Source organism: Ovis aries, chromosome 2 (genome assembly GCF_016772045.2).
Source record: "Ovis aries strain OAR_USU_Benz2616 breed Rambouillet chromosome 2, ARS-UI_Ramb_v3.0, whole genome shotgun sequence".
Taxonomy (NCBI): Eukaryota; Metazoa; Chordata; class Mammalia; order Artiodactyla; family Bovidae; genus Ovis; species Ovis aries.
In genome coordinates this window covers 211866553-211887267 of record NC_056055.1, presented here as the reverse complement: position 1 = coordinate 211887267, position 20715 = coordinate 211866553, and the positions used below count along the sequence as shown (strand labels likewise).

The 20715-nt window shown below is 38.8% G+C and overlaps 1 protein-coding gene across 3 annotated transcripts in view; it reads left to right on the top strand.

Moving 5' to 3' along the window:
• ACADL (acyl-CoA dehydrogenase long chain) overlaps positions 1–20715 on the top strand; it is a 51004-nt gene that overhangs the window by 16722 nt on the left and 13567 nt on the right. For all 3 annotated transcript variants that reach the window (XR_009599422.1, XM_027965150.3, XM_027965149.3), the window contains 5 exons: positions 3518–3682; positions 4334–4435; positions 5138–5251; positions 18241–18368; positions 20527–20613. Coding sequence is in view for 2 of the 3 variants with exons in the window: in XM_027965150.3 (XP_027820951.1) it covers positions 3518–3682; positions 4334–4435; positions 5138–5251; positions 18241–18368; positions 20527–20613 (596 nt within the window). In the remaining variant the exon portion in view is untranslated. The remainder of the gene's footprint in view (positions 1–3517; positions 3683–4333; positions 4436–5137; positions 5252–18240; positions 18369–20526; positions 20614–20715) is intronic.

The following is a 20715-nucleotide window of genomic DNA, read 5'->3' as shown; positions in this document are numbered from 1 at the left end:
TTAGGCCTAGTAAAAAATTTAAAGGAAGCAGCAAGTAAGTAAATATATTACGTCAATAAGATGGCTTAATATATACCTACTAAAGCATCAATACAAACTTTTTAATTGTATAAGAAAATAATTGTATTAAGTGAAAAGATCAATAAACATTTAAATGAAATGTTTAGCTGGTAAAGAATCCACCTGCAATGTGGGGGACCTGGGTTTGATCCCTGGGTTGGGAAGATCCCCTGGAGAAGGGAAAGGCTACCCACTCCAGTATTCTGGCCTAGAGAAATTCATGGATTGTATGGTCTGTGGGGTTGCAAAGAGTCAGACATGACTGAGTGACTTTCACTTCATGCGTATAAAGTGTAAATATAGAATAATTTCAACTATATTAAAAGAAAAAAGATCAGAAAGGAATTTCTCAATGATATTTGTATGATGGCTTCATGGAGGATTTTTTTTCCCTTTTTCTTTGTAATACTGTATACTATCTACATCTGTAAAGAATGTTTGTTATAGGCATTCAATACCAAACAAAAAATAAATGATGCCCTCACTAGGGATAATCTCAGCCCCATAAAAAGTTTTGACTGTTTTAATTAAGAAAGAAGTCAAAGTGATCTCATACAAAGAGAATTCTCTTGTAATTTTATTAGAAAACAGGATCAGTCATGGTGGAAATGCTCACATTTTAAGTATTAGTAATATAAAAATAACAAACACTGGTTCAGAAATTCAACTGGTAGCTGCATAGATGGTCTTTATTATTTAGACAGGTAGGACATTGAGAGACCTAAATGGCTTTTGAGCAAGTTTCTCTACTGGAGAAACACTGTAGAAAAAAAATATGTTTACCATGATGTGCACAATTTTTTTTGAGGAGTATGTTTTTCTCACTTTTTGAGCAAACATCCTTGAAGGCCTTCTATATGCCAAACCTTGTTCTAAGCACTGAAGATACATGCATAGAAAAGAGTTCCCACCCTCAAGGAACTACTAGAGATGTTGAGTTTTTAACTGTTATGTCACTTACAGCTATGCCATCACCAGTGCTTTCATTTGCTGTCATGCATGTACATAGCACTAACATCACTCCCATCTCCCATTATTGCTTAGTATCAGCACTCTGTATTTTAGAGATGAATCTTCTTATAAGAGGCATCGATGGTAGGTGATGAGAGTAACCAACACCATTTTATGCCTGTCCTGTTTCAAAGGGACAGAGACAGGATTAAATAATTTGTACAGAGTTTGACAGATACTAAGATCACTGCAGATGGTGACTGCAGCCATGAAATTAAAAGACACTTGTTCCTTGGAAGAAAAGCTGTGACTAACCTAGACAGCATATTAAAAAGCAGAGACACTACTTTGATGACAAATGTCTGGAGACTCAAAGCTATGATTTTTCTAGTAATCATGTATGGATGTGTGAGAGTTGGACCGTAAAGAAAGCTGTGCGCTGAAGAATTGATACTTTTGAACTGTGGTGTTGGAGAAGACTCTTGAGAGTCCCTTGGACAGCAAGGAGATCAAACCAGTCCATCCTAAAGGAAATCAGTCCTGAACATTCATTGGAAGGACTGATGCTGAAGCTGAAACTCCAATACTTTGGCCACCTGATCCAAAGAACTGACTCATTGGAAAAGACCCTGATACTGGGAAATATTGAAGTTAGGAGGATAAGGGGATGACAGAGGATGAGATGATTGGATGGCATTGCCAACTCGATGGACGTGAGTTTGAGCAAGCTCTGGGAGATGGTGATGGATAGGGAGGCCTGGCATGCTGTAGTCCATGATGTCACAAAGAATTGGACCAGACTGAGCGACTGAACTGAAAGATGGTAAATTTAGGATGTATAGAGCAGTTAATCCAGTCTGGGGAGTTTGGGGAGATTTTTTGTAGGAGGTGATGTCTGAACTTAGTGCAAGAAGAGTAGAATTCATTGTAGCAGAGTTGGAAAAGGGCCTCTCAAGCAGAGGAAACAAGATTTCTAAAGACACTTAGGTAAAAATGACCTCAGAACATTGGGGACAGCAAGTCATGCAGTAGATGTGACCTAAAACAAAGGAATGAGGAGAAAGTGGGATAAGAGATAAGGCTGGACTGGTAAGCTAGTGCCACTATGTGATGAACCCTGCTAAAAAAAAAAAAAAAAAAAAAAAAAACCCTGAAAAAGTGTTGAAATCGGTTAGAAAGAATTGTATGTCAAATTGAATATTATGTAGGATAATAACATGATTTATTGACCATTCACTGACATTAGGAAGGGGGCTTCCCAAGTGGCACAGTGGAAAAGAACCTGGCTGCCAATGCAGGAGACCTGGGTTCAGTCTCTGGGTTGAGAAGATCCCCTGGAGGAGGAAATGGCAACTCACTCCAGAATTTTGCCTGGAAAATTCCGTGGACAGAGGAGTCTGGTAGGCTACAACCCTTCGGGTCACAGAGTCTGACACAACTAAGTGCACATGTACATCGTACCCTGTCCTGGGGAAAACCAGACTGATACTCCAGATTAAAGAGGAGTAGAGGTAGGAAGAAGTATGTTCCTTGAATTATCAGATGGAACTATCAGAAGCAGGTGGATATTCAGGTCTGGAACCTAGCAAGAAATTCGGCTTAGATAAAGATTTGGAGTCATCAGCCTATGGATAGCAACTGAAGCTGTGGAAGCTGCTGAGAGGACCGAGGAGAGATACAGAATGAGGAGGTAGTTGTTCATATTTACCTTGTGTATATTTGTCTTCTGGATATATATTTGATAAACTAATATCTTATTGAGTTTGTTGTTTTATCACTCCTTAATCAGTCCATGGACTCTACAGTCCATGGAATTCTTCAGGCCAGAATACTGGAGTGGGTAGCCATTCCCTTCTCCAGGGGAAATTCCCAACCCAGGGATCGAACCCAGGTCTGCCACATTGCAGGTAGATTCTTTACCAGCTAAGCCATCAGGGAAGCCCAAGAAGACTGGAGTGGGTAGCCTGTCCCTCCTCCAGCGGATCTTCCCAACTCAGGAATCGAACCAGGGTCTCCTGCATTGCAGGCAGATTCTTTACCAGCTGAGCTGCCAGGGAAGCCCTCCTTAATCAGTACCTTTCTTATCTATCATGAAATCAAAAACTGTGCCTTTTCAAAAACCGATAAATCTGAAAGTGCAAATACTTCAATAGTATCATACCATTCAGAGTAGATTCCATGTTCTCATCTGAAGCTTCTTTCTAAAATACAGTGTATCATTTTTATAGATAATTTTTAGTTTAAATAGAACATAATAATCATTCATTATTATTGTTATTTACAATATTGATAGTGGGAAGAAAATGTATAGAATTCATTCTTTGAAACATTGAATAATTTCCCCTCATGTATGAATAATCAACACTGCAACTATTTGGAGAGGTTACAGAGAGAGGTATAAACATGTTTTATTTGGTTTAGTTTTCTCAAATGTTTTTGCCCAGTCTTGACTTACACATGGACCTGAGTTATTGTGGAGCATCACAGAATACTTGGGGTTTTGCAGGTATTTGTCAGTAATGGGTGGCTGTGTGACACTGTGATCGTCGTAGCAGTCACAAATCGAGAGGCTCACTCTCCTGCCCATGGCATTAGCCTTTTTCTGGTGGAAAATGGAATGAAAGGATTTATCAAGGGACGAAAGCTAGATAAAATTGGAATAAAAGCCCAGGTAAGTCATAATACAAATTTGTTTTCATAATATAAGTCATTTATAATATAAATATATTGTTTATATACAACTGAGTTTACTCAGTTATGCTTTATATGTAGAACTACGTATAGCACAATCATACCTTTCTTCCTATGCTGGATTCTTAAAATATGCTTTTTCAGAAATGATTGTGGAAATTTATTCCATTGTTTATGCAACTGTTGTCAGCAGTAGAAGTGAATTAGGATATTTTGAAAATCTGCTTTAGAACATTAACTGCCTAATAATACTGTCTATTTTTGAAATTGAATTATGAAATAACAGGAAATATTTTTTTCTACTACTTGGTAATTATTTAGTAATTTTTTTGTTACCAAAAAGAAAAACATGTTTTACTTGATATGCATTAGAAATCCTTAGTGCTCAATATCTACAGAACAGAACAGTATTAGAACTAGAATGACAGTGTATCACAGTGGGAAAGCCACTTTTGGAATCAGATAGACCTCGATTTGAATCCCAGGTTTACCACTTACTAATTGTGATCATTAACAACTTCATCTTGTCTGCCAATATGTTCTGTTTTCTGAATGGCAATACTAATCACCTCATCAGGTTCTTGGGAGATTTAAATGAGGTAATTCTGTACTCAATCGTATGATCCCTTAGGATACTGCAGAATTTTTCTTTGAAGATGTACGGTTGCCAGCAGGTGCCCTACTTGGAGAAGAGAATAAAGGTTTCCATTACCTCATGCAAGAGCTTCCACAGGTCAGAAGTATTAAAAGAATGCACCTTTTGATTAGGTGATGGACTGGAGTAGAATAATACAGGACTATATCAATCCATGCATACAAAATTTGTAATGTGGCCAGTCATTTGACTATAACTTGAAGTTGTAAAATATACATATATTTTATATATTATATATAGTATTTATTTTTTATATATTATATATATGCATACAAAAATCATATGATTTTTGTAGACTGGACGTATGAATAAGAGAACTCAAGGATGTCCAAATAAAGCTTATAAGTGAGTCAGGAAAATAAGATTTTCAGTCCTATGATTCCTTCTTGGAATGATTTTAGTATTTTACCTGCAAGTCAAGAATTTTTAGTTCTCTGTAAGGAAATAGCCAAAATATTTGCCAAGTTCTTTTTTTTAAAATAATACTCAAACAGCTTTGGAATTTCTTTTCTCATAAGTAAGTAAAGAGAAGAGGGAAATGAATTACTTATATATATCTGTATAAAGACAGTCATACATAAAGATAAAAGATTTTTTTAAGAGACTTATTATAGATGATCAAAATAGTTTTATAATCTTGGTGAGAGTCTTTTCTTATAAAGAGTTAAATAAATTAATCTTTAGGAGTTTTATAAAGATTATTTATGTGATTTATTGTCATTTAAATCATATGAAAATCACTTGTGTAATTAGAGTAATTATCTAATTTGGGGACTATAGGAAAGGCTGATAATTTCCGACACAGCAGTTTCAGCCAGTGAATTCATGTTTGAGGAAACCAGGGACTACGTTAAACAAAGAAAAGCTTTTGGGAAGACAGTTGCAGATTTACAGGTAAGCTTTTCATTGGTATTACGTAGTCTCATTTTCCCTGGCAGCTCAGCTACTAAAGAATCTGCCTGCAATGCAGGAGACCATGGTTCAATTCCTGGGTTGGGAAGATCTGCTGGAGAAGGGATGGGCTACCCACTCCAGTCTTCTTGGGCTTCCCTGGTGGCTCAGTTGGTAAAGAATCCACCTGCAATTTGGCAGACCTGGGTTTGATCCCTGGGTTGGGAAGATCTCCTGGAGAAGGGAAAGGCTAGCCACTCCAGTATTTTGACCTAGAGAATCCCATGGGCTGTATAGTCCATGGGGTCTCAAAGAGTCAGACATGACTAAGTGACTTTCACTTTCACATAGTCTCAATTTGCTCATCTGAAATATGTCTCAGCTAAACATGAATGTGGAGTAATTTTCACATAGATGATGTCAACTGAAAAATATGCACAACTTAAAAGTTGAGAATTCTGTTTTACTTGATGGACAAAGCTGAAGATGTGAGCCACAAAGACAGCCTCTTAGACAGCTCTGAGGGACTGATCCAAACAGGTAAGGGAGGAACCAGATATATAAGAGTTCTGTAACAAAACTCAGATAGTTGAAACATCCAAAGATTACAGTTAAAGAGAGTCAGATACTCAAGTTCATGAATTTATTGTTTTTCTCTGCAGGGAAGATGCAAGAGTCTGCACTCATTGAATCACTCCTTTGATATGCGCCTTAACCACCTAGGGCCAGTACCCTCTTCTCCACCCTGATTCCTTTCCAGGTGCACAGTTGAAGGCAGCTGCAGTGGCTGCTGGCTCGATGGCCACAGTATCCTTGGTTTACCCATATGGCTGGCAATATTTTCCTCCACAATGTTACTAGAGTCCATGGAAGTGTGTGAAACCACTGAGGGAAAGAGTAGAGATTAAGACAAAAGAGGTTTCTAGGACAGAGTCCTGAGAAAAAAATTATGAGATTTAAAGGCAGAATAGGAAATGAAGAGCCTACAGAGGCAACTGAGAATGGACTGCTAGGAGAGGGCAAGTCAGGCAAGTATTGTCACCAAAGCCAAGAGAAAAGAGGATTCCAAGTGGGCAGGCGCTCCTTAGGGGGAAAATAAGGTGAAGGTCAACAAGTGTCCACTGGACATAATGATACGGAGGTTGTTTTGTTAGCGTCATTAATGGACTGGTGTAGTGTCAGATTGGTGTTAGACTAGTGTGGTGTCAGACCAGAGTGGATAGAGGAGTGAATGGAAGTGAGGACGTAAAAATGCTGGTGGTTGGCAACTGTTGAGAGAAGGGTTGGTAACTAGGAGGTGAGAAGAGAGGGTGGGGAGGGGAGTGAGGGAAGCATTTGGAGACCATGTGAAGTAAATGACAATTCTTAATTTCTGTTATTATTACTAGGATGAGAATGCTAGAGGTTATATTTTAATGCCTAGAGAATGGATTTAGTAAAGAGGGAAAGACTGCAGATATGGAAACCATAATTAACTGTATATGATCTTTGAGAAAGTGTGAGGGTATGGATGCCAAAGTGCGTTGAAAGATAGGCTTTCACATACTTGATAGGAAAGGCCTTTCTTCCATTGAAACAGGAAGAAAAGAGGAAAGAATGAGCAAGGGTCGCTCCTCAGTTCAGTTCAGTCTCTCAGTAAGGTCTGAATCTTTGAAACCCCATGCACTGAAGCACGCCAGCCTTCCCTGTCCATCACCAATTCCCATAGCTTGCTCAAACTCATGTCCATTGAGTTGGTGATGCCATCCAATTATCTCATCCTCTGTTGTCCCCTTCTCCTCTTGCTTTCAGTCTTTCCCAAAATCAGGGTCTTTTATAATGAGTCAGTTCTTCACATAAAGTGGCCAAAGTACTGGAGTTTCAGCTTCAGCACCAGTCCTTCCAATGAATATTGAGGATTAATTTCCTTTAGGATAGACTGGTTTGATCTCCTTGTAGTCCAAGGGACTCTCAAGAGTCTTCTCCAATAGTTCAGTTCAGTTCAGTCATTCAGTTGTGTCCGAGTGCTTGTGACCCCAAGGACTACAGCACACCAGGCCTCCTTGTCCATCACCAACTCCCAGAGCTTGCTCAAACTCATGTCCATTGAGTTGGTGATGCCATCCAACCATCTCATCCTCTGTCATCCCTGTCTCCTCCCAGCTTCAATCTTTCTCAGCATCAGGGTCTTTTCTAATGAATCAGTTCCTCACGTCAGGTGACCAAAGTATTGAGTTTCAGCTTCAGCATCAATCCTTCCAATGAATGTTCAGGACTGATTTCCTTTAGGATGGACTGGTTGGATCTCCTTGCAGTCCAAGGGACTCTCAAGAGTCTTCTCCAACATCACAGTTCAAAAGCACAATTCTTCTGCACTCAGCTTTCTTTATAGTCCAACTCACACATCCATACATGACCACTGGAAAAACCATAGCTTTGACTAGACGGACCTTTGTTGGCAAAGTAATGTCTCTGCTTTTTAATATGCTATGATGGTCATAACTTTCCTCCCAAGGAGTAAGCATCTTTTCATTTCATGGCTGCAATCACCATCTGCAGTGATTTTGGAGCCCCCCCAAAATTAAGTCAGTCACTGTTTCCACTGTTTCCCCATCTATTTGCCATGAAGTGATGGGACCAGATGCCATGATCATAGTTTTCTGAATGTTGAGCTTTAAGCCAACTTTTTCACTCTCCTCTTTCACTTTCATCAAGAGGCTTTTTGTGTCTTCTTCACTTTCTGCCATAAGGATGGTGTCATCTGCGTATCTGAGGTTATTGATATTTCTCCGAGCAATCTTGATTCCAGTTTGTGCTTCATCCAGCCCAGTGTTTCTCATGATGTACTCTGCTTATAAGTTAAATAAGCAGGGTGACAATATACAGCCTTGATGTACTCTTTTCCCGATTTGGAACTAGTCTGTTACTTCCTGTCCTGCATACAGATTTCTCAGGAGGCAGGTCAGGTGGTCTGGTATTCCTATCTCTTTAAGAATTTTCTACAGTTTGTTGTCATCCACACAATTAGAGGCTTTGGCGTAGTCAGTAAAGCAAAAGTAGATGTTTTTCTGGAGCTCTCTTACTTTTACGATGATCTAACGGATGTTGGCAATTTGATCTCTGGTTCCTCTGCCTTTTCTAAAACCAGCTTGAACATCTGGAAGTTCACGGTTCACATATTGCTGAAGCCTGGCTTGGAGAATTTTGAGCATTACTTTGCTAGTGTCTGAGATGAGTGCAATTGTGTGGTAGTTTGAGCATTCTTTGGCATTGCCTTTCTTTGGGATTGGAATGAAAACTGACCTTTTCCAGTCCTGTGGCCACTGCTGAGTTTTCCAAATTTGCTGGCATATTGAGTGCAGCACTTTCACAGCATCATCTTTCAGGATTTGAAATAGCTCAACTGGAATTCCATCACCTCCACTAGCTTTGTTTGTAGTGATGCTTCCTAAGGCCCACTTGACTTCACATTCCAGGATGTCTGGCTCTAGGTGAGTGACCACATCACTTTGATGATCTTGGTCGTGAAGATCTTTTTTGTACAGTTCTTCTGTGTATTCTTGTCACCTGTTCTTAATATCTTCTGCTTCTGTTAGGTCCATACCATTTCTGTCCTTTATTGAGCCCATCTTTGCATGAGATGTTCCCTTGTTATCTCTGATTTTCTTGAAGAGATCTCTAGTCTTTCCCATTCTATTGTTTTCCTCTATTTCTTTGCACTGATCACTGAGGAAGGCTTTCTTATCTCTCCTTGCTATTTTTTGGAACTCTGCATTCAGTTGGGTATCGTTCCCTTTCTCCTTTACCTTCTGCTTTTCTACTTTTCACAGCTATTTGTAAGGCCTTCTCTAATATTCTTGAAGAGATCTCTAGTCTCTCCCATTCTAGTGTTTGCAAAAGCTGTCTTCAGAAGACTTCCATGTCTTTATATATTGATAGGGAAATAAGAAATGTGAGTGAATAGGGATGGAAGTAGGAAGGTTTGAAATCCTTTCTTTGGAGTGAGAGATTGAACACTAGGGACACTTACAGTAAGCTTTCTGGCAGTATTGAGAACCCAAATGAGATTAGTGATCATGCATTTATAGCAGAATCTTCCGCTTTTTTGTGTATTAGCTTTACTGCAAGGGTTTTGCTTCTTCCTGGCTTTTGCCAAGGAGTTTAAGGTATTTTCAGAATAACTCAGAATATGGTGACCATAATCACTAAAATGTCAATCAAATTTTAAACCCTCTAATTTCTTCTTAAATGAAGAACAACTTATAAATAATGCAATCAACAAAAATCTTGCAGTTGGAAATCTAATTGCAAAGTTCTAAGTGCAGTGTCTTGCCTGAAACGCGTTGCGAAGGGAAAAGGATAGATGAAGTACTTTGCTAAGTTTTCAGCACAGCGTTATATGAAGTTAAATTCAAGTGTGATTTAAATCCTAGTACAACTCCTTAAGTCTTTGTGGTCTAGGCAAGTTGTATTATCTCTCTCAGAAGTACTTTCTTCTTGGTAAGACGTGAGTAATATGAGTAGGTACCTTATAGAGTTGTTATGAAGATAATACCCATAAAGGGCTTAGAATATTGCCTGGCAACACAAGCTTTCACTAAAGTTAGCTACTCCAGTTGACCCATGAATGGCATAGGTTTGAATGGCATAGGTCCATTTACATGTGGATTTTTTCAATAAATACATTGGAAAAATTTCTGAAGATTTTAAGACAACTTAAATAGTGCAGATGAACTGTGTAACTGAGAAATATGAAAAGAATAAGAAAATGTACATCATGAATGCATAAAACGTGTAGATACTTGTCTATTTTATCATTTACTACCATAAACTATATACAAATTTATTGTAAAAAGTTAAATTTATCAAAATTTATACACACACAGGATGCCATTGATTACACTAGGCTACCATAAAGTAATCATACTGCTGTTTCTTTGTTATCAGCACACCAGTCGTTTTACCTGTAAATTTCTTTTTCATGTAATCTTTTCATTTTGAGAAACATTGATGTGCACTATTTGTTTCACTGAACAAATATGTATGTATTGCCTTCTGAAGGTTGTATGCTCAAATGTAATTTAATAGACATGACTCTGGAAATACTGTAAGCTCCTAGCAACACAAAGAGAGTGATACTACTTGTTATCACTCTTTCACTTTCCCAGATGTATCCAAAGTGGAACAGTATCATTTACTTCTCAAAGTCAACCACTGCCCCTTTCACATCAAAATTGTTTATATATGTATATCTATGGCTGATTCATGTTGAGGTCTGACAGAAAACAACAAAATTCTGTAAAGCAATTATCCTTCAATTAAAAAATAATTTTAAAAATGCTCTTGCCTTTAGCCCTATTCTGGGTACTATAAAAAGTGAATCAAATAAACATATTTTCCATCCCCTTGGAAATCTACACTTCCCTGTGTTTATGAATTTCATATTAAACTACATAATGACAGTAGTATTACCCAGATTGCCTGTAGACTTCAGAATGTTAAATATTAGATCCCCTGGAGAAGGAAATGGTAACCCACTCCAGTATTCTTGCCTGGAAAATCCCATGGACAGAGAAGCCTGGTAGGCTACAGTCCATTGGGTTGCAAAGAGTCGGACACGACTGAGCAACTTCACTTTCACTTTCAACCATGAAAAATATAGAAAATTGGTATAATATTTTCCATTGGGAGAAAAAGATTCTTCTAAAATATTTACTTATTTAATAACGTATATGTGCATATGTGTAGATATATATGTAGGTATTTTGATAGCAAAAAGATAACAGTCCTTTTCAAAGCAAGTGCCATTTTATTGTTGCCTGCTTTCAATGGTAGTTTACTAAAATTTCACTAGGTGGCAGTACCATTCTGCTTCTACAGGTATCTACAGCATTGGTAAGAGCAGTATTGTTTTCCAAGTAGATGTGTGGTTCTGAGATTTCTGAGATATTTCTTCCGATCTTGTTTTATATAAATAAGTACCTTTGAATAATATTTTCATACTCAATCTGCATATGTATTCAGAGAAGAATGAATAATATGTGCTTATGCGTGCATATTGAGTCGCTTCAGTCGTGTCTGTTTGCAACTCCGTGGACTGTAGCCCACCAGGCTCCTCTGTCCATGGGATTCTCCAGGCAAGGATACAGGAGTGGGTTGCCATGCCCTTCTCCAGAGGATCATCCCTGCCCAGGGATCGCACCCGTGTCTCTTATGTCTTCTGCATTGGCAGGCAGGTTCTTTACCATCATGGTTCCAATATTAAATTGAAATAGTAGACCTTTGAATGTTGTATGTGGCCAAATGCCACTTTTATGACCATATAAAAATTCAGTTTCCTGATACCTGTTATCCTAGAATTTTGAACATTTGGGGCCTTTCTGACTACTTGGACACATTTTACAAGATTTATTTTCTTTTTAGACTGGAGATCTACCATACTTAAGTTGCAGTAGTTACAGGATTTTCCTTTTATCCCATCCATAGTCTCCAAAGTTGCTGTCCAGTCTTACGATTATCCATGGAATGGACAATACAATAGTAAAATTCAGATATTAAATAATGTGTGTCATTGATTGATGTTCTCTGTATGCCAGGCACTGTGCTAAATGATTGTCTCTCCTTTATTCTTAGCAACTGCATATAATAAATATTACATTTATCCTTATTTTATAGAAAAAGATATTGAAGCATGGAGAGGTTTAGTTATATGCTCAAGATTTCATAAGTATTCTAGCCCTGGAACCTACACTCTAGGTTTAGGTTCCAGAGCTCGTTTTACTGCCTCTAGTAAAACTCATTCACTGGTTTTATTACCCAGAAATCCAAAGTAGATAGACTCTTTTTCTTTTCCCACCTCTTTCACCCATGGACAGTGAAGTGAAAAATCAGTGTTCTTTCCTGCTGCTGCTGCTGCTGCTGCTAAGTCACTTCAGTCATGTCCAACTATGCGACCCCATAGACAGCAGCCCACCAGGCTCCACCGTCCCTGGGATTCTCCAGGCAAGAACACTGGAGTGGGTTGCCATTTCCTTCTCCAATGCAAGAAAGTGAAAAGTGAAAGTGAAGTCACTCTGTCGTGTCCAACTCTTCGCGACCCCATGGACTGCAGCCTACCAGGCTCCTCCGTCCATGGGATTTTCCAGGCAAGAGTACTGGAGTGGGTTGCCAGTGCCTTCTCCCATTCTTTTCTAACACAAGCTTTAGTTATTTCCTTTGTGGTATATGCTTTTCTAAGAGGACAAAGTATTAGGGGGAAAAATAGGATAGGTAAAAAATAACACTTCTTCCTTACATTTCTCCAAAAAGGGACTATACAGTTCTTAGACCTTGATTGAGTGTGGGATTGTGTGCATGTGTGCCAGGTCACTTAAGTCATGTCTGACTCTTTGTGACCCTGTGGACTGTAGCCTGCCAGTGTCCTCTGTCCATGGGATTCTCCAGGCAAGAATACTGGAGTGGGTTGCCATGCCGTCCTCCAGGGGATCTTCCCGACCTAGGAATCAAACTCGCATCTCTTAAGTCTCCTGCATGGACAGGAGGGTTCTTTACCACTGGTGCCACCTGGGAATCCCAAGTGTGGGGTTAATTAACTGTAAAATCAGATAGTAAGCCTAAATTGTTATAGTTTATCCTTGAGTCACGCTGTTTAAATGAAATACTGGGTTCAGTAACTTCTCCAGAGTGTCTTCCAATTCCATAATTCTGTGTTTTTAAGAATTGTATTATTCAGAACTCAGAAAGAGATGCTATCTGATCCACTTTGCAACTTTATGGGAAAATGCTAGCTGCAGTAGTATCTATGAGTAACTAGTAGTATATGTTAAAAATACTGCTGTGAGCATGCTGATCATTCATCAAAGGCACCTTGCTAATAACACGTGGTACAAATTAGCTACCATAATTTCTGAAAGCATGATGCATTGTCTGTAGTGAAGAGCAAAGACCAAGTCTGTTTGGTAACACTCAGCTCAATGCCAAAAATATGTAAATATTTACTCTTTATCCCCGAAGAGTAAATTATGTGCTCTTGCAGGCATTAATTCCTTCAAACCTGTAGACCTGAATGCACTGAAGCAAGAATTTTCTAAATGAGCCCATCCTGATCTGAAATTTAACTTTAGCTTCTGGTAGCTCTTAGCATTTTCATCAAAGCAGCTCTCTTATGAGATATTTGGGCTTAGAGATCTTGATTCTGTTGTAAATGGTGCATAAATTCTTAAATCTGGGCTTCCCTGGTGGCTCAGTGGTAAAGAATCTGCCTGCCAGTGCAGGAGACATGGGTTCAACCCCTGATCCAGGAAGATCCCACATGCCTCGAAGCAACTATGCCCTTGCACCACAACTACTGAGCTAGTGCTCTAGAACCTGCAAGCTGCAGCTATTGAGTCCATGTACCACAACTAGGAAGCCTCCTTGCCAATAGCCCATGCTCTGCAACAGGAGAAGCCACTGCAACAAGAAGCCCGTACGCTGCAGCTAGAGAAAAGCCCAGGTAGCAACAAAGACCCAGCCCAGCCAAAAATGAATACATAAACAACCATTTTAAAAAAATTCTTAAATGTGCCATCGCATGCTGCGGAGGGGGTATGCAAAAGTATATTGAGACTTGTCAGATTCTTCCTTATTTTCCAAAGGAAGTGTCATAGGTAGTGTCATTGATCTTCACCAAGACTAAGCTAAAAATCCCATTTCAGGGATTTTCATGGCATATACACTCATCTGTTTTTAATGTGTAGGAGGGTATTGCTCCACTATTTTGTTTCCTATTCCACTTTTAGATTTTTCTGTGAGTAAATTCGGATGTGTGGGGTGGGAGCAGAAAACTTTGTGCTGACTAAAAGGTAGACATTTGGCTTTGTTAAATATAAATGAATAGAAAAGGAGATTGAAAAAGTAAGGGGAAGTCTGAGAAAGGAAGAAAGTTTTTGTGTAACCTGTCACTTTTTGAATTAGAGGCCAATAAAGGTCCATGTAGTCAAAGCTATGGTTTTTCTATTAGTTATGTATGGATGTGATAGTTGGACCATAAAGAAGGCTGAGCACTGAAGAATTAATGCTTTCAAACTGTGCTGCTTAAGAAGACTCTTGAGAGTCCCTTGGACAGCAAGGAGATCAAACCAGTTAATTCTAAAGGAAATCAGTGCTGAATATTCATTGGAAGGACTAACACTGAAGCTGAAGCTCCAGTACTTTGGCTACCTGATGTGAAGAGCCAGCTCATTGGAAAAGACCCTGATGCTGGGAAAGACTGAGGGCAGGAAGAGGAGGGGATGACAGAGGTCAGTCCCATTTTCTGTCACTAGACAGGGACGGAGTAAACCCAAGGGAGAAGCAGTCAGTTGGGTTCTTCAGCAGCACAGTAGTTATGTTGAGACATGTGTGAGGAATCTGTCCTGAAAACGCCTTTAGCTGACATACTGTGAGTTTTGCCTGGTCCTGATTTTCATTATACTCCTTTTCTACTCTTTTCCAAAAATGGAAAGTACTCAAACAGTCTCCACCACAATGATGCTTTGAAGGGTTAGGTTTTACGGTTTGAGGTTTGAGATTGTTGCAATGGCAGCAAAGGAGGGTCAGCATCCTCTGCTCCTTGAAGCCTTCCTGGGAGAAGGCTCTCATGGTTTTGAACTAGACATTGTGCCGGTGGGGGGCTTCCCTGGTGGCTCAGAGGGTAAAGTGTCTGCCTGGAATGCAGGAGACCTGGGTTCAATCCCTGGGTCAGGAAGATCCCCTGGAGAAGGAAATGGCAACCCACTCCAGTATTCTTGCCTGGAAAATTCCATGGAGGGAGGAGCCTGGTAGGCTATAGTCCATGGGATCGCAAAGAGTCAGACATGACTGAGCAGCTTCACTGGTTCACTGGTTCTGGAGGTGGAGTGAATTTATAATTTCTAGTGTGAGTTTCACTGTGTCATCAACTTAGTGCCACTGTCACTGTCTTCCATGCCTTTTATCAGCCTCAGTGAAGATCTCACTCAGGTTCCAAGCAGAATGATCAAAACTCTGTTTCTATTTGAATTTCCACAGGAACAATAAAATCAGGAATACAAGAAAATTGGATTGAAGTTGGAGCCATCAAGAATAGTTGACGTTGGTCTAGATAGAATGATTAGAATATTAGAAGGATTAGAATGCTGTTAGTTGCCTATGGCCAGCAGGAGGAGATAAATAGGTATGTTGACATTGACAGTTCCAGACCATGCAGTTCAAGTTAAGGATCGTGTAAGCTTCTGAGAGAGGTAAGAGGGAGAGTGAGGAAAGGTGGCAGAGGTTGGGAAGGTACTGGACTTTGATGTCTCGAGTGTTCTGATTCTATTACTCTTCTATTGCATTCTGCAGATATAGATTAAATATTTTGCAGTATGGATGGAGGTTTGTAACATTGTACAGGAGGCGGTGACTAAAATCATCCCAAAGAAATAGAAATGCAGTAAGACAAAATGGTTGTCTGAGGAAGCCTTACAAATAGCTGAGAAAAGAGAAGCTAAAGGCAAAGGAGAAAGGGAAAGATATACCCAGCTGAATGCATAGTTCCAAAAAATAGCAGGGAGAGATAAGAAAGCCTTTTTAAGTGAACAATGCAGAGAAATAGAGGAAAACAATAGAATGGGAAAGACTAGAGATCTCTTCAAGAAAGTTAGAGATATAAAGGAAATATTTCATGCAAAGATGGGCACAATAAAGGATGGAAATGGTAAGAACCTAACAGAAGCAGAAGAGATTAAGAAGAGGTGGCAAGAAGATACAGCAGACCTGTACAAAAGAGGTCTTAATGACCTGGATAACCACGATGGTGTGGTCACTCACCCAGAGGCAGACATCCTGGAGTGTGAAGTCAAGTGGGACTTAGGAAACATTACTATGAACAAAGCTAGTGGAGGTGATAGAATTCCAGCTGAGCTACTTCAAAACCTAAAAGATGATGTTGAAGTGCTGCACTCAGTATGCCAGCAAATTTACAAAAGTCAACAGTGGCCGCAGGACTGGAAAAGTTCAGTTTTCATTCCAATCCCAAAGAAGGGCATTGCCAAAGAATGTTCAAACGACTGCATGTATGCAGTGGCATGTAAAACACTCATTTTACATGCTAGCAGGGCTTCCGTGGTGGCTCAGCGGTAAAGATTTGCCTGTAATTCAGGACATGCAGGTTTGATCCCTGGGTTGCGATGATCCCCTGGACAAGGACATGGCAACCCCCTCCAGTATTCTTGCCTGGAGAATCCATGGACAGAGGAGCTTGGTGGGCAACACAGTTCATAGGGTCACACAGAGTCGAACACAACTGAAGCAGCTTAGCAGGCATGCATGCACGTGCTATCAAGTAATGCTCAAATCCTTCAAACTAGACTTCAACAGTACATGAACCAAGAACTAACAGATGTACAAGATGGATTTAGAAAAAACAGAGAAATTAGACATCAATTTGCCAGCATCCACTGGATCATAGAAAAAGCAAAGGAATTCTGTTTCATTGACTACAGTAAAGCCTTTGACTGTGGATTACAACAAACTGGAAAATTCTGAAAGAGATGGGAATACCAGACCACCTTACCTGCTTCCTGAGAAACCTATTTGCAGATCGAGAAGCAACACTTAGAACTGGACGTGGAACAACAGATTGGTTCTAAATTGGAAAAGGAGTACATCGAGGCCATATATTGTCACCTGCTTATTTAACTTATATGCAGAGTACATCATGTGAAAAGCCAGGCTGGATGCCACCTTCCAATGCAGGGAATGCAGGTTTGATCCCTGGTTGGGGAACTAAGATCCCACATGTCGGTGTGCTGCAACTACAGAGCCCCTGTACCACAGTGAAGATCCTGCATGCTGCGACTAAGACACGACACAGCCAAAAATAAATAAATAAAAAATTATGTAAAGAACAACCTATGGTTTTTCCATTAGTCATACACAGATGTGAGAGTTGAACCATAAAGACAGTGAGTGCTGAAGAATTGATGCTTTTGAACTATGGTGCTGGAGAAGATTCTTAAGAGTCCCTTGGACAGCAAGATCAACCAGTCAATCCTAAAGGAAATCAACCCTGAATATTCACTGGAAGGAATGATGCTGAAGCTCCAGTACTTTGGCCACCTGATGTGAAGAACTGACTCATTGGAAAAGACCCTGATGCTGGGAAAGATTGAAGGCAGGAGAAAGTAGCGGCAGAGGATCAGATGGTTGGATGGCATCACCAACTCAATGGACATGAGTTTGAGCAAACTCCAGGAGTAGTGAAAGACAGGGAAGCCTGGCGTGCCGCAGTCCATGGGGTCTCAAAGAGTTGGATACAACTGAGCGACTGAACAACAAGTATAAATATATATTTTTTAATGCAGTTTTTAAATTTTATTTATTTATTTGTTAAAATCTTTTGGCTGTGCTGTGTTGCCGCATGGGCTTTTCTCTAGTTGTGGTAAGCAGGGGTGGTGACACATGGGCTTAGTTGTCCCAAGGCACACGGGATCTCTCTGGGTCAGGGACCGAACCCATGTCTCCTGCGTTGGCAGGTGGATTCTTTACCACTTAGCCACCAGGGAAGCCCTTAATGTCTAATAATATTTTGATATTGTCCTTCTAGCTTGTTTCTTTATTCCAATACAGAGAAACAGGAAATGTGCATACTTGATTTCATTAATAGTTCTTCATGGGTTTAGATTCCAGAGGAAAGCAGATATTTTCAACAGCTGTACCTGAAGGACTATACCACGCAATGGTGCTCACCCATTAGTCATGCTGTTCTTCCAAAAGTTCCCTAAGTCTAAATTTTTTAACCTAAAATATGAGATGTTGTTTTGTATTTATCAACCTTTGCATCTTGTCTTTTGGTACGTTTTCTTAGTAATGAAATATAACATTAGCTGTGTAGTTAATATGCATCTTTTTTGAAGGGAAAAAAAACTAATTCCACATCTGTTTTGCTCTATATAATTTTTTATATGCTAAGTGACTCAAAATATGCTCTTCTCCTTCACTCATCTTTTCCTTTCATTTCCTTTAAACTGAAGACGGTGCAGCATAAGCTTGCAGAATTAAAAACATCCATATGTGTAACCAGAGCTTTTGTGGACAGCTGTCTCCAGCTGCACAGAGTGAAACGTCTGGACCTTGCCACTGCTGCCATGGCGAAATACTGGTATGCATGCTACGGTAATTAAAATGTGGTGTTTGCACAGACTGTTATGGAATTCTTCCAAAGTGAAACTCACAGCCTTGAAGGTCTTAAAGGAAGAATGCTGAGTAAATGAAAACTAGCAGTAAGGACCAATTTTTTTTTAAATGCTGAATGTTCCCATTAAACCTATTTATAATGTGCTAAAACTTACCCGTTACTCTTTAACTTTTAGCTTACCCTCGAAAAGCAAATATTAAATATGATGACTAATTCGTTATTTCAAGTAGTAGTTGATTTTCAAATTAGCTGAAGAGTGGCAGTAGAGTAAGATAACAAAAGAACAGTAATACCTCAAGTCCTGAGATATTTTAGAGCCGCAATTCTGTCATTACATAACTGCAATTAAATTTAATTATTTCTGGGCCAACATTTTGATATCTGTGAAATGAGTAGATCGGGCAAGATTTTTCTATTTAAGAGGTTTTCTAGACCTCAAAAAAAATTTCTGAAGTTTTGACTGTCCAATCAAAAGTTGTACATGCTCTGTTAAGCAAAAGGAAAAAAAAAATGTTCTGTAAGACAACTTTCAGGGACTTCCCTGGCCATCCAGTGGCTAAGACTCTGGGTTTCCACTGCAGGGGTCTCAGGTTTGATCCCTGGTTGGAGAACTAAGATCCTGCATACCTTATGGTATGGCCAAAACCGCAAACCAAAACAAAAAAATTTTTTATTTTCATTAAACATGATTAGCAATGTTATCGAAGATGAGTTAATTGAAAAAAGACACCCCCCCACCATAGGCCTTTTGTGTATTTTAAGATGCAAGAACATAGTTTAAATCAGATTCTGAAAGCGGGTTTTGTCTCCTCTTTTAAAAACAAACATTCTCACATCTCATTAGCCCAAAAATAACCTGGAAAAAATTCCTGTTGTTATTCATTAACTTGTGTTCACTTCAGTGAGAAGTAGAATGAGAAAATATGCAGAATAGTGGTTTATGTAATGACTCCAAAATAATAAACTTGCCAGGTTGAAAAGTCATGTGGAATTACTAGAAATTAACATTTTGGGGGGAGATACTTTACATTTACAGCAAATTTTTTAACTAGTAGAAAATAGTTTAAAAATTTTTAGATATTTTTGGAAAAAGACATTGGATAGCTGGTGGCCTTATTGTTCTTTGTAAACACCAGGTTTATAGACATACTGGTATTTCATATTGGAGAAGAGGAAGCAACTTCTTATAACCCAGCAAATATTTCACTAACAAACTTGTAAAAGACAAAAATGTGTAGAATTCCAAATATCACTGCCCCCTGAATCTTGTCTGTTAATCATTATATTGTTACTGTATTTCTCAGGAACATCTTGACCTGTCCTATGGCTTGAGTTAAAAATTATTTTTTATAGGAAAATGGGTTTATGCTTACTTTTGTTTTATATTTCCCACTGTTGAAAGTGAGTTGAAAAGATTTTGAACTAACCAGTTATTTTATGGATTTTAACAGTAGTTAAAATTGTAATTAGATCAGAAAAGTATATTTTTCAAGTACCTCATATTAATATATATATACTTCAGGAATAATGATTCCCCAATAATCTTTAATAAGTGTCCTAGATGATAGTATGTGCTTTGATAGAGGTCTATCCTCTTAGGTTTTCACTTTTACTTTTAGTTTATTTCTGAAAACCCTAAAACATATTTTTTACAGTTAAAAATTCAGAATTGCAGCCTTTGCATAGGAAGTGACATATTTGAAGAAAACAAACACATATTACACAAGGCAAAAGAAAATAGATGACTGTGTAATTTTTCTGCTAACATATCACACAGAGAATCTGAATAATTTAGACCAGATTCAAGTTTTTACTATATTCTTTTTAGGCTTAAAGTACCCAACACCTAATAAATAGTCTAAATTTTCTACATTTTGTTTCTAGACTTAACAAAAACCAGCCAGAAATATAGTTGATGAAGAAAGTATTCATTATGTGAAAATATTCTTGAGATTTATTTCACATATAATTTATATCAATCTTCTCTGGTTGACTGATATGCCTATTTTTAATTGTTTGATAAATGTATGCATTGAAACAGTCATTTGTTTTCCGGTTGTAAAGCATCTCATGAAAATTCATTTCAAATGTTCCTTTTCTGCTTTTTATTTTGGACATCTAGGGCATCTGATTTGCAAAACAGAGTAGCTTATGACTGTTTGCAGCTGCATGGAGGTTGGGGATACATGTGGGAGTATCCCATTGCAAAGTAAGTAGGCCTGTTGTGTTATGCTTTTCTGGATAGTGTGAAGAAAAAGGAAAACTTCTTTACCTGTTCTTTGTACACTGAGTATAGAGGGAAAGGAGGTGC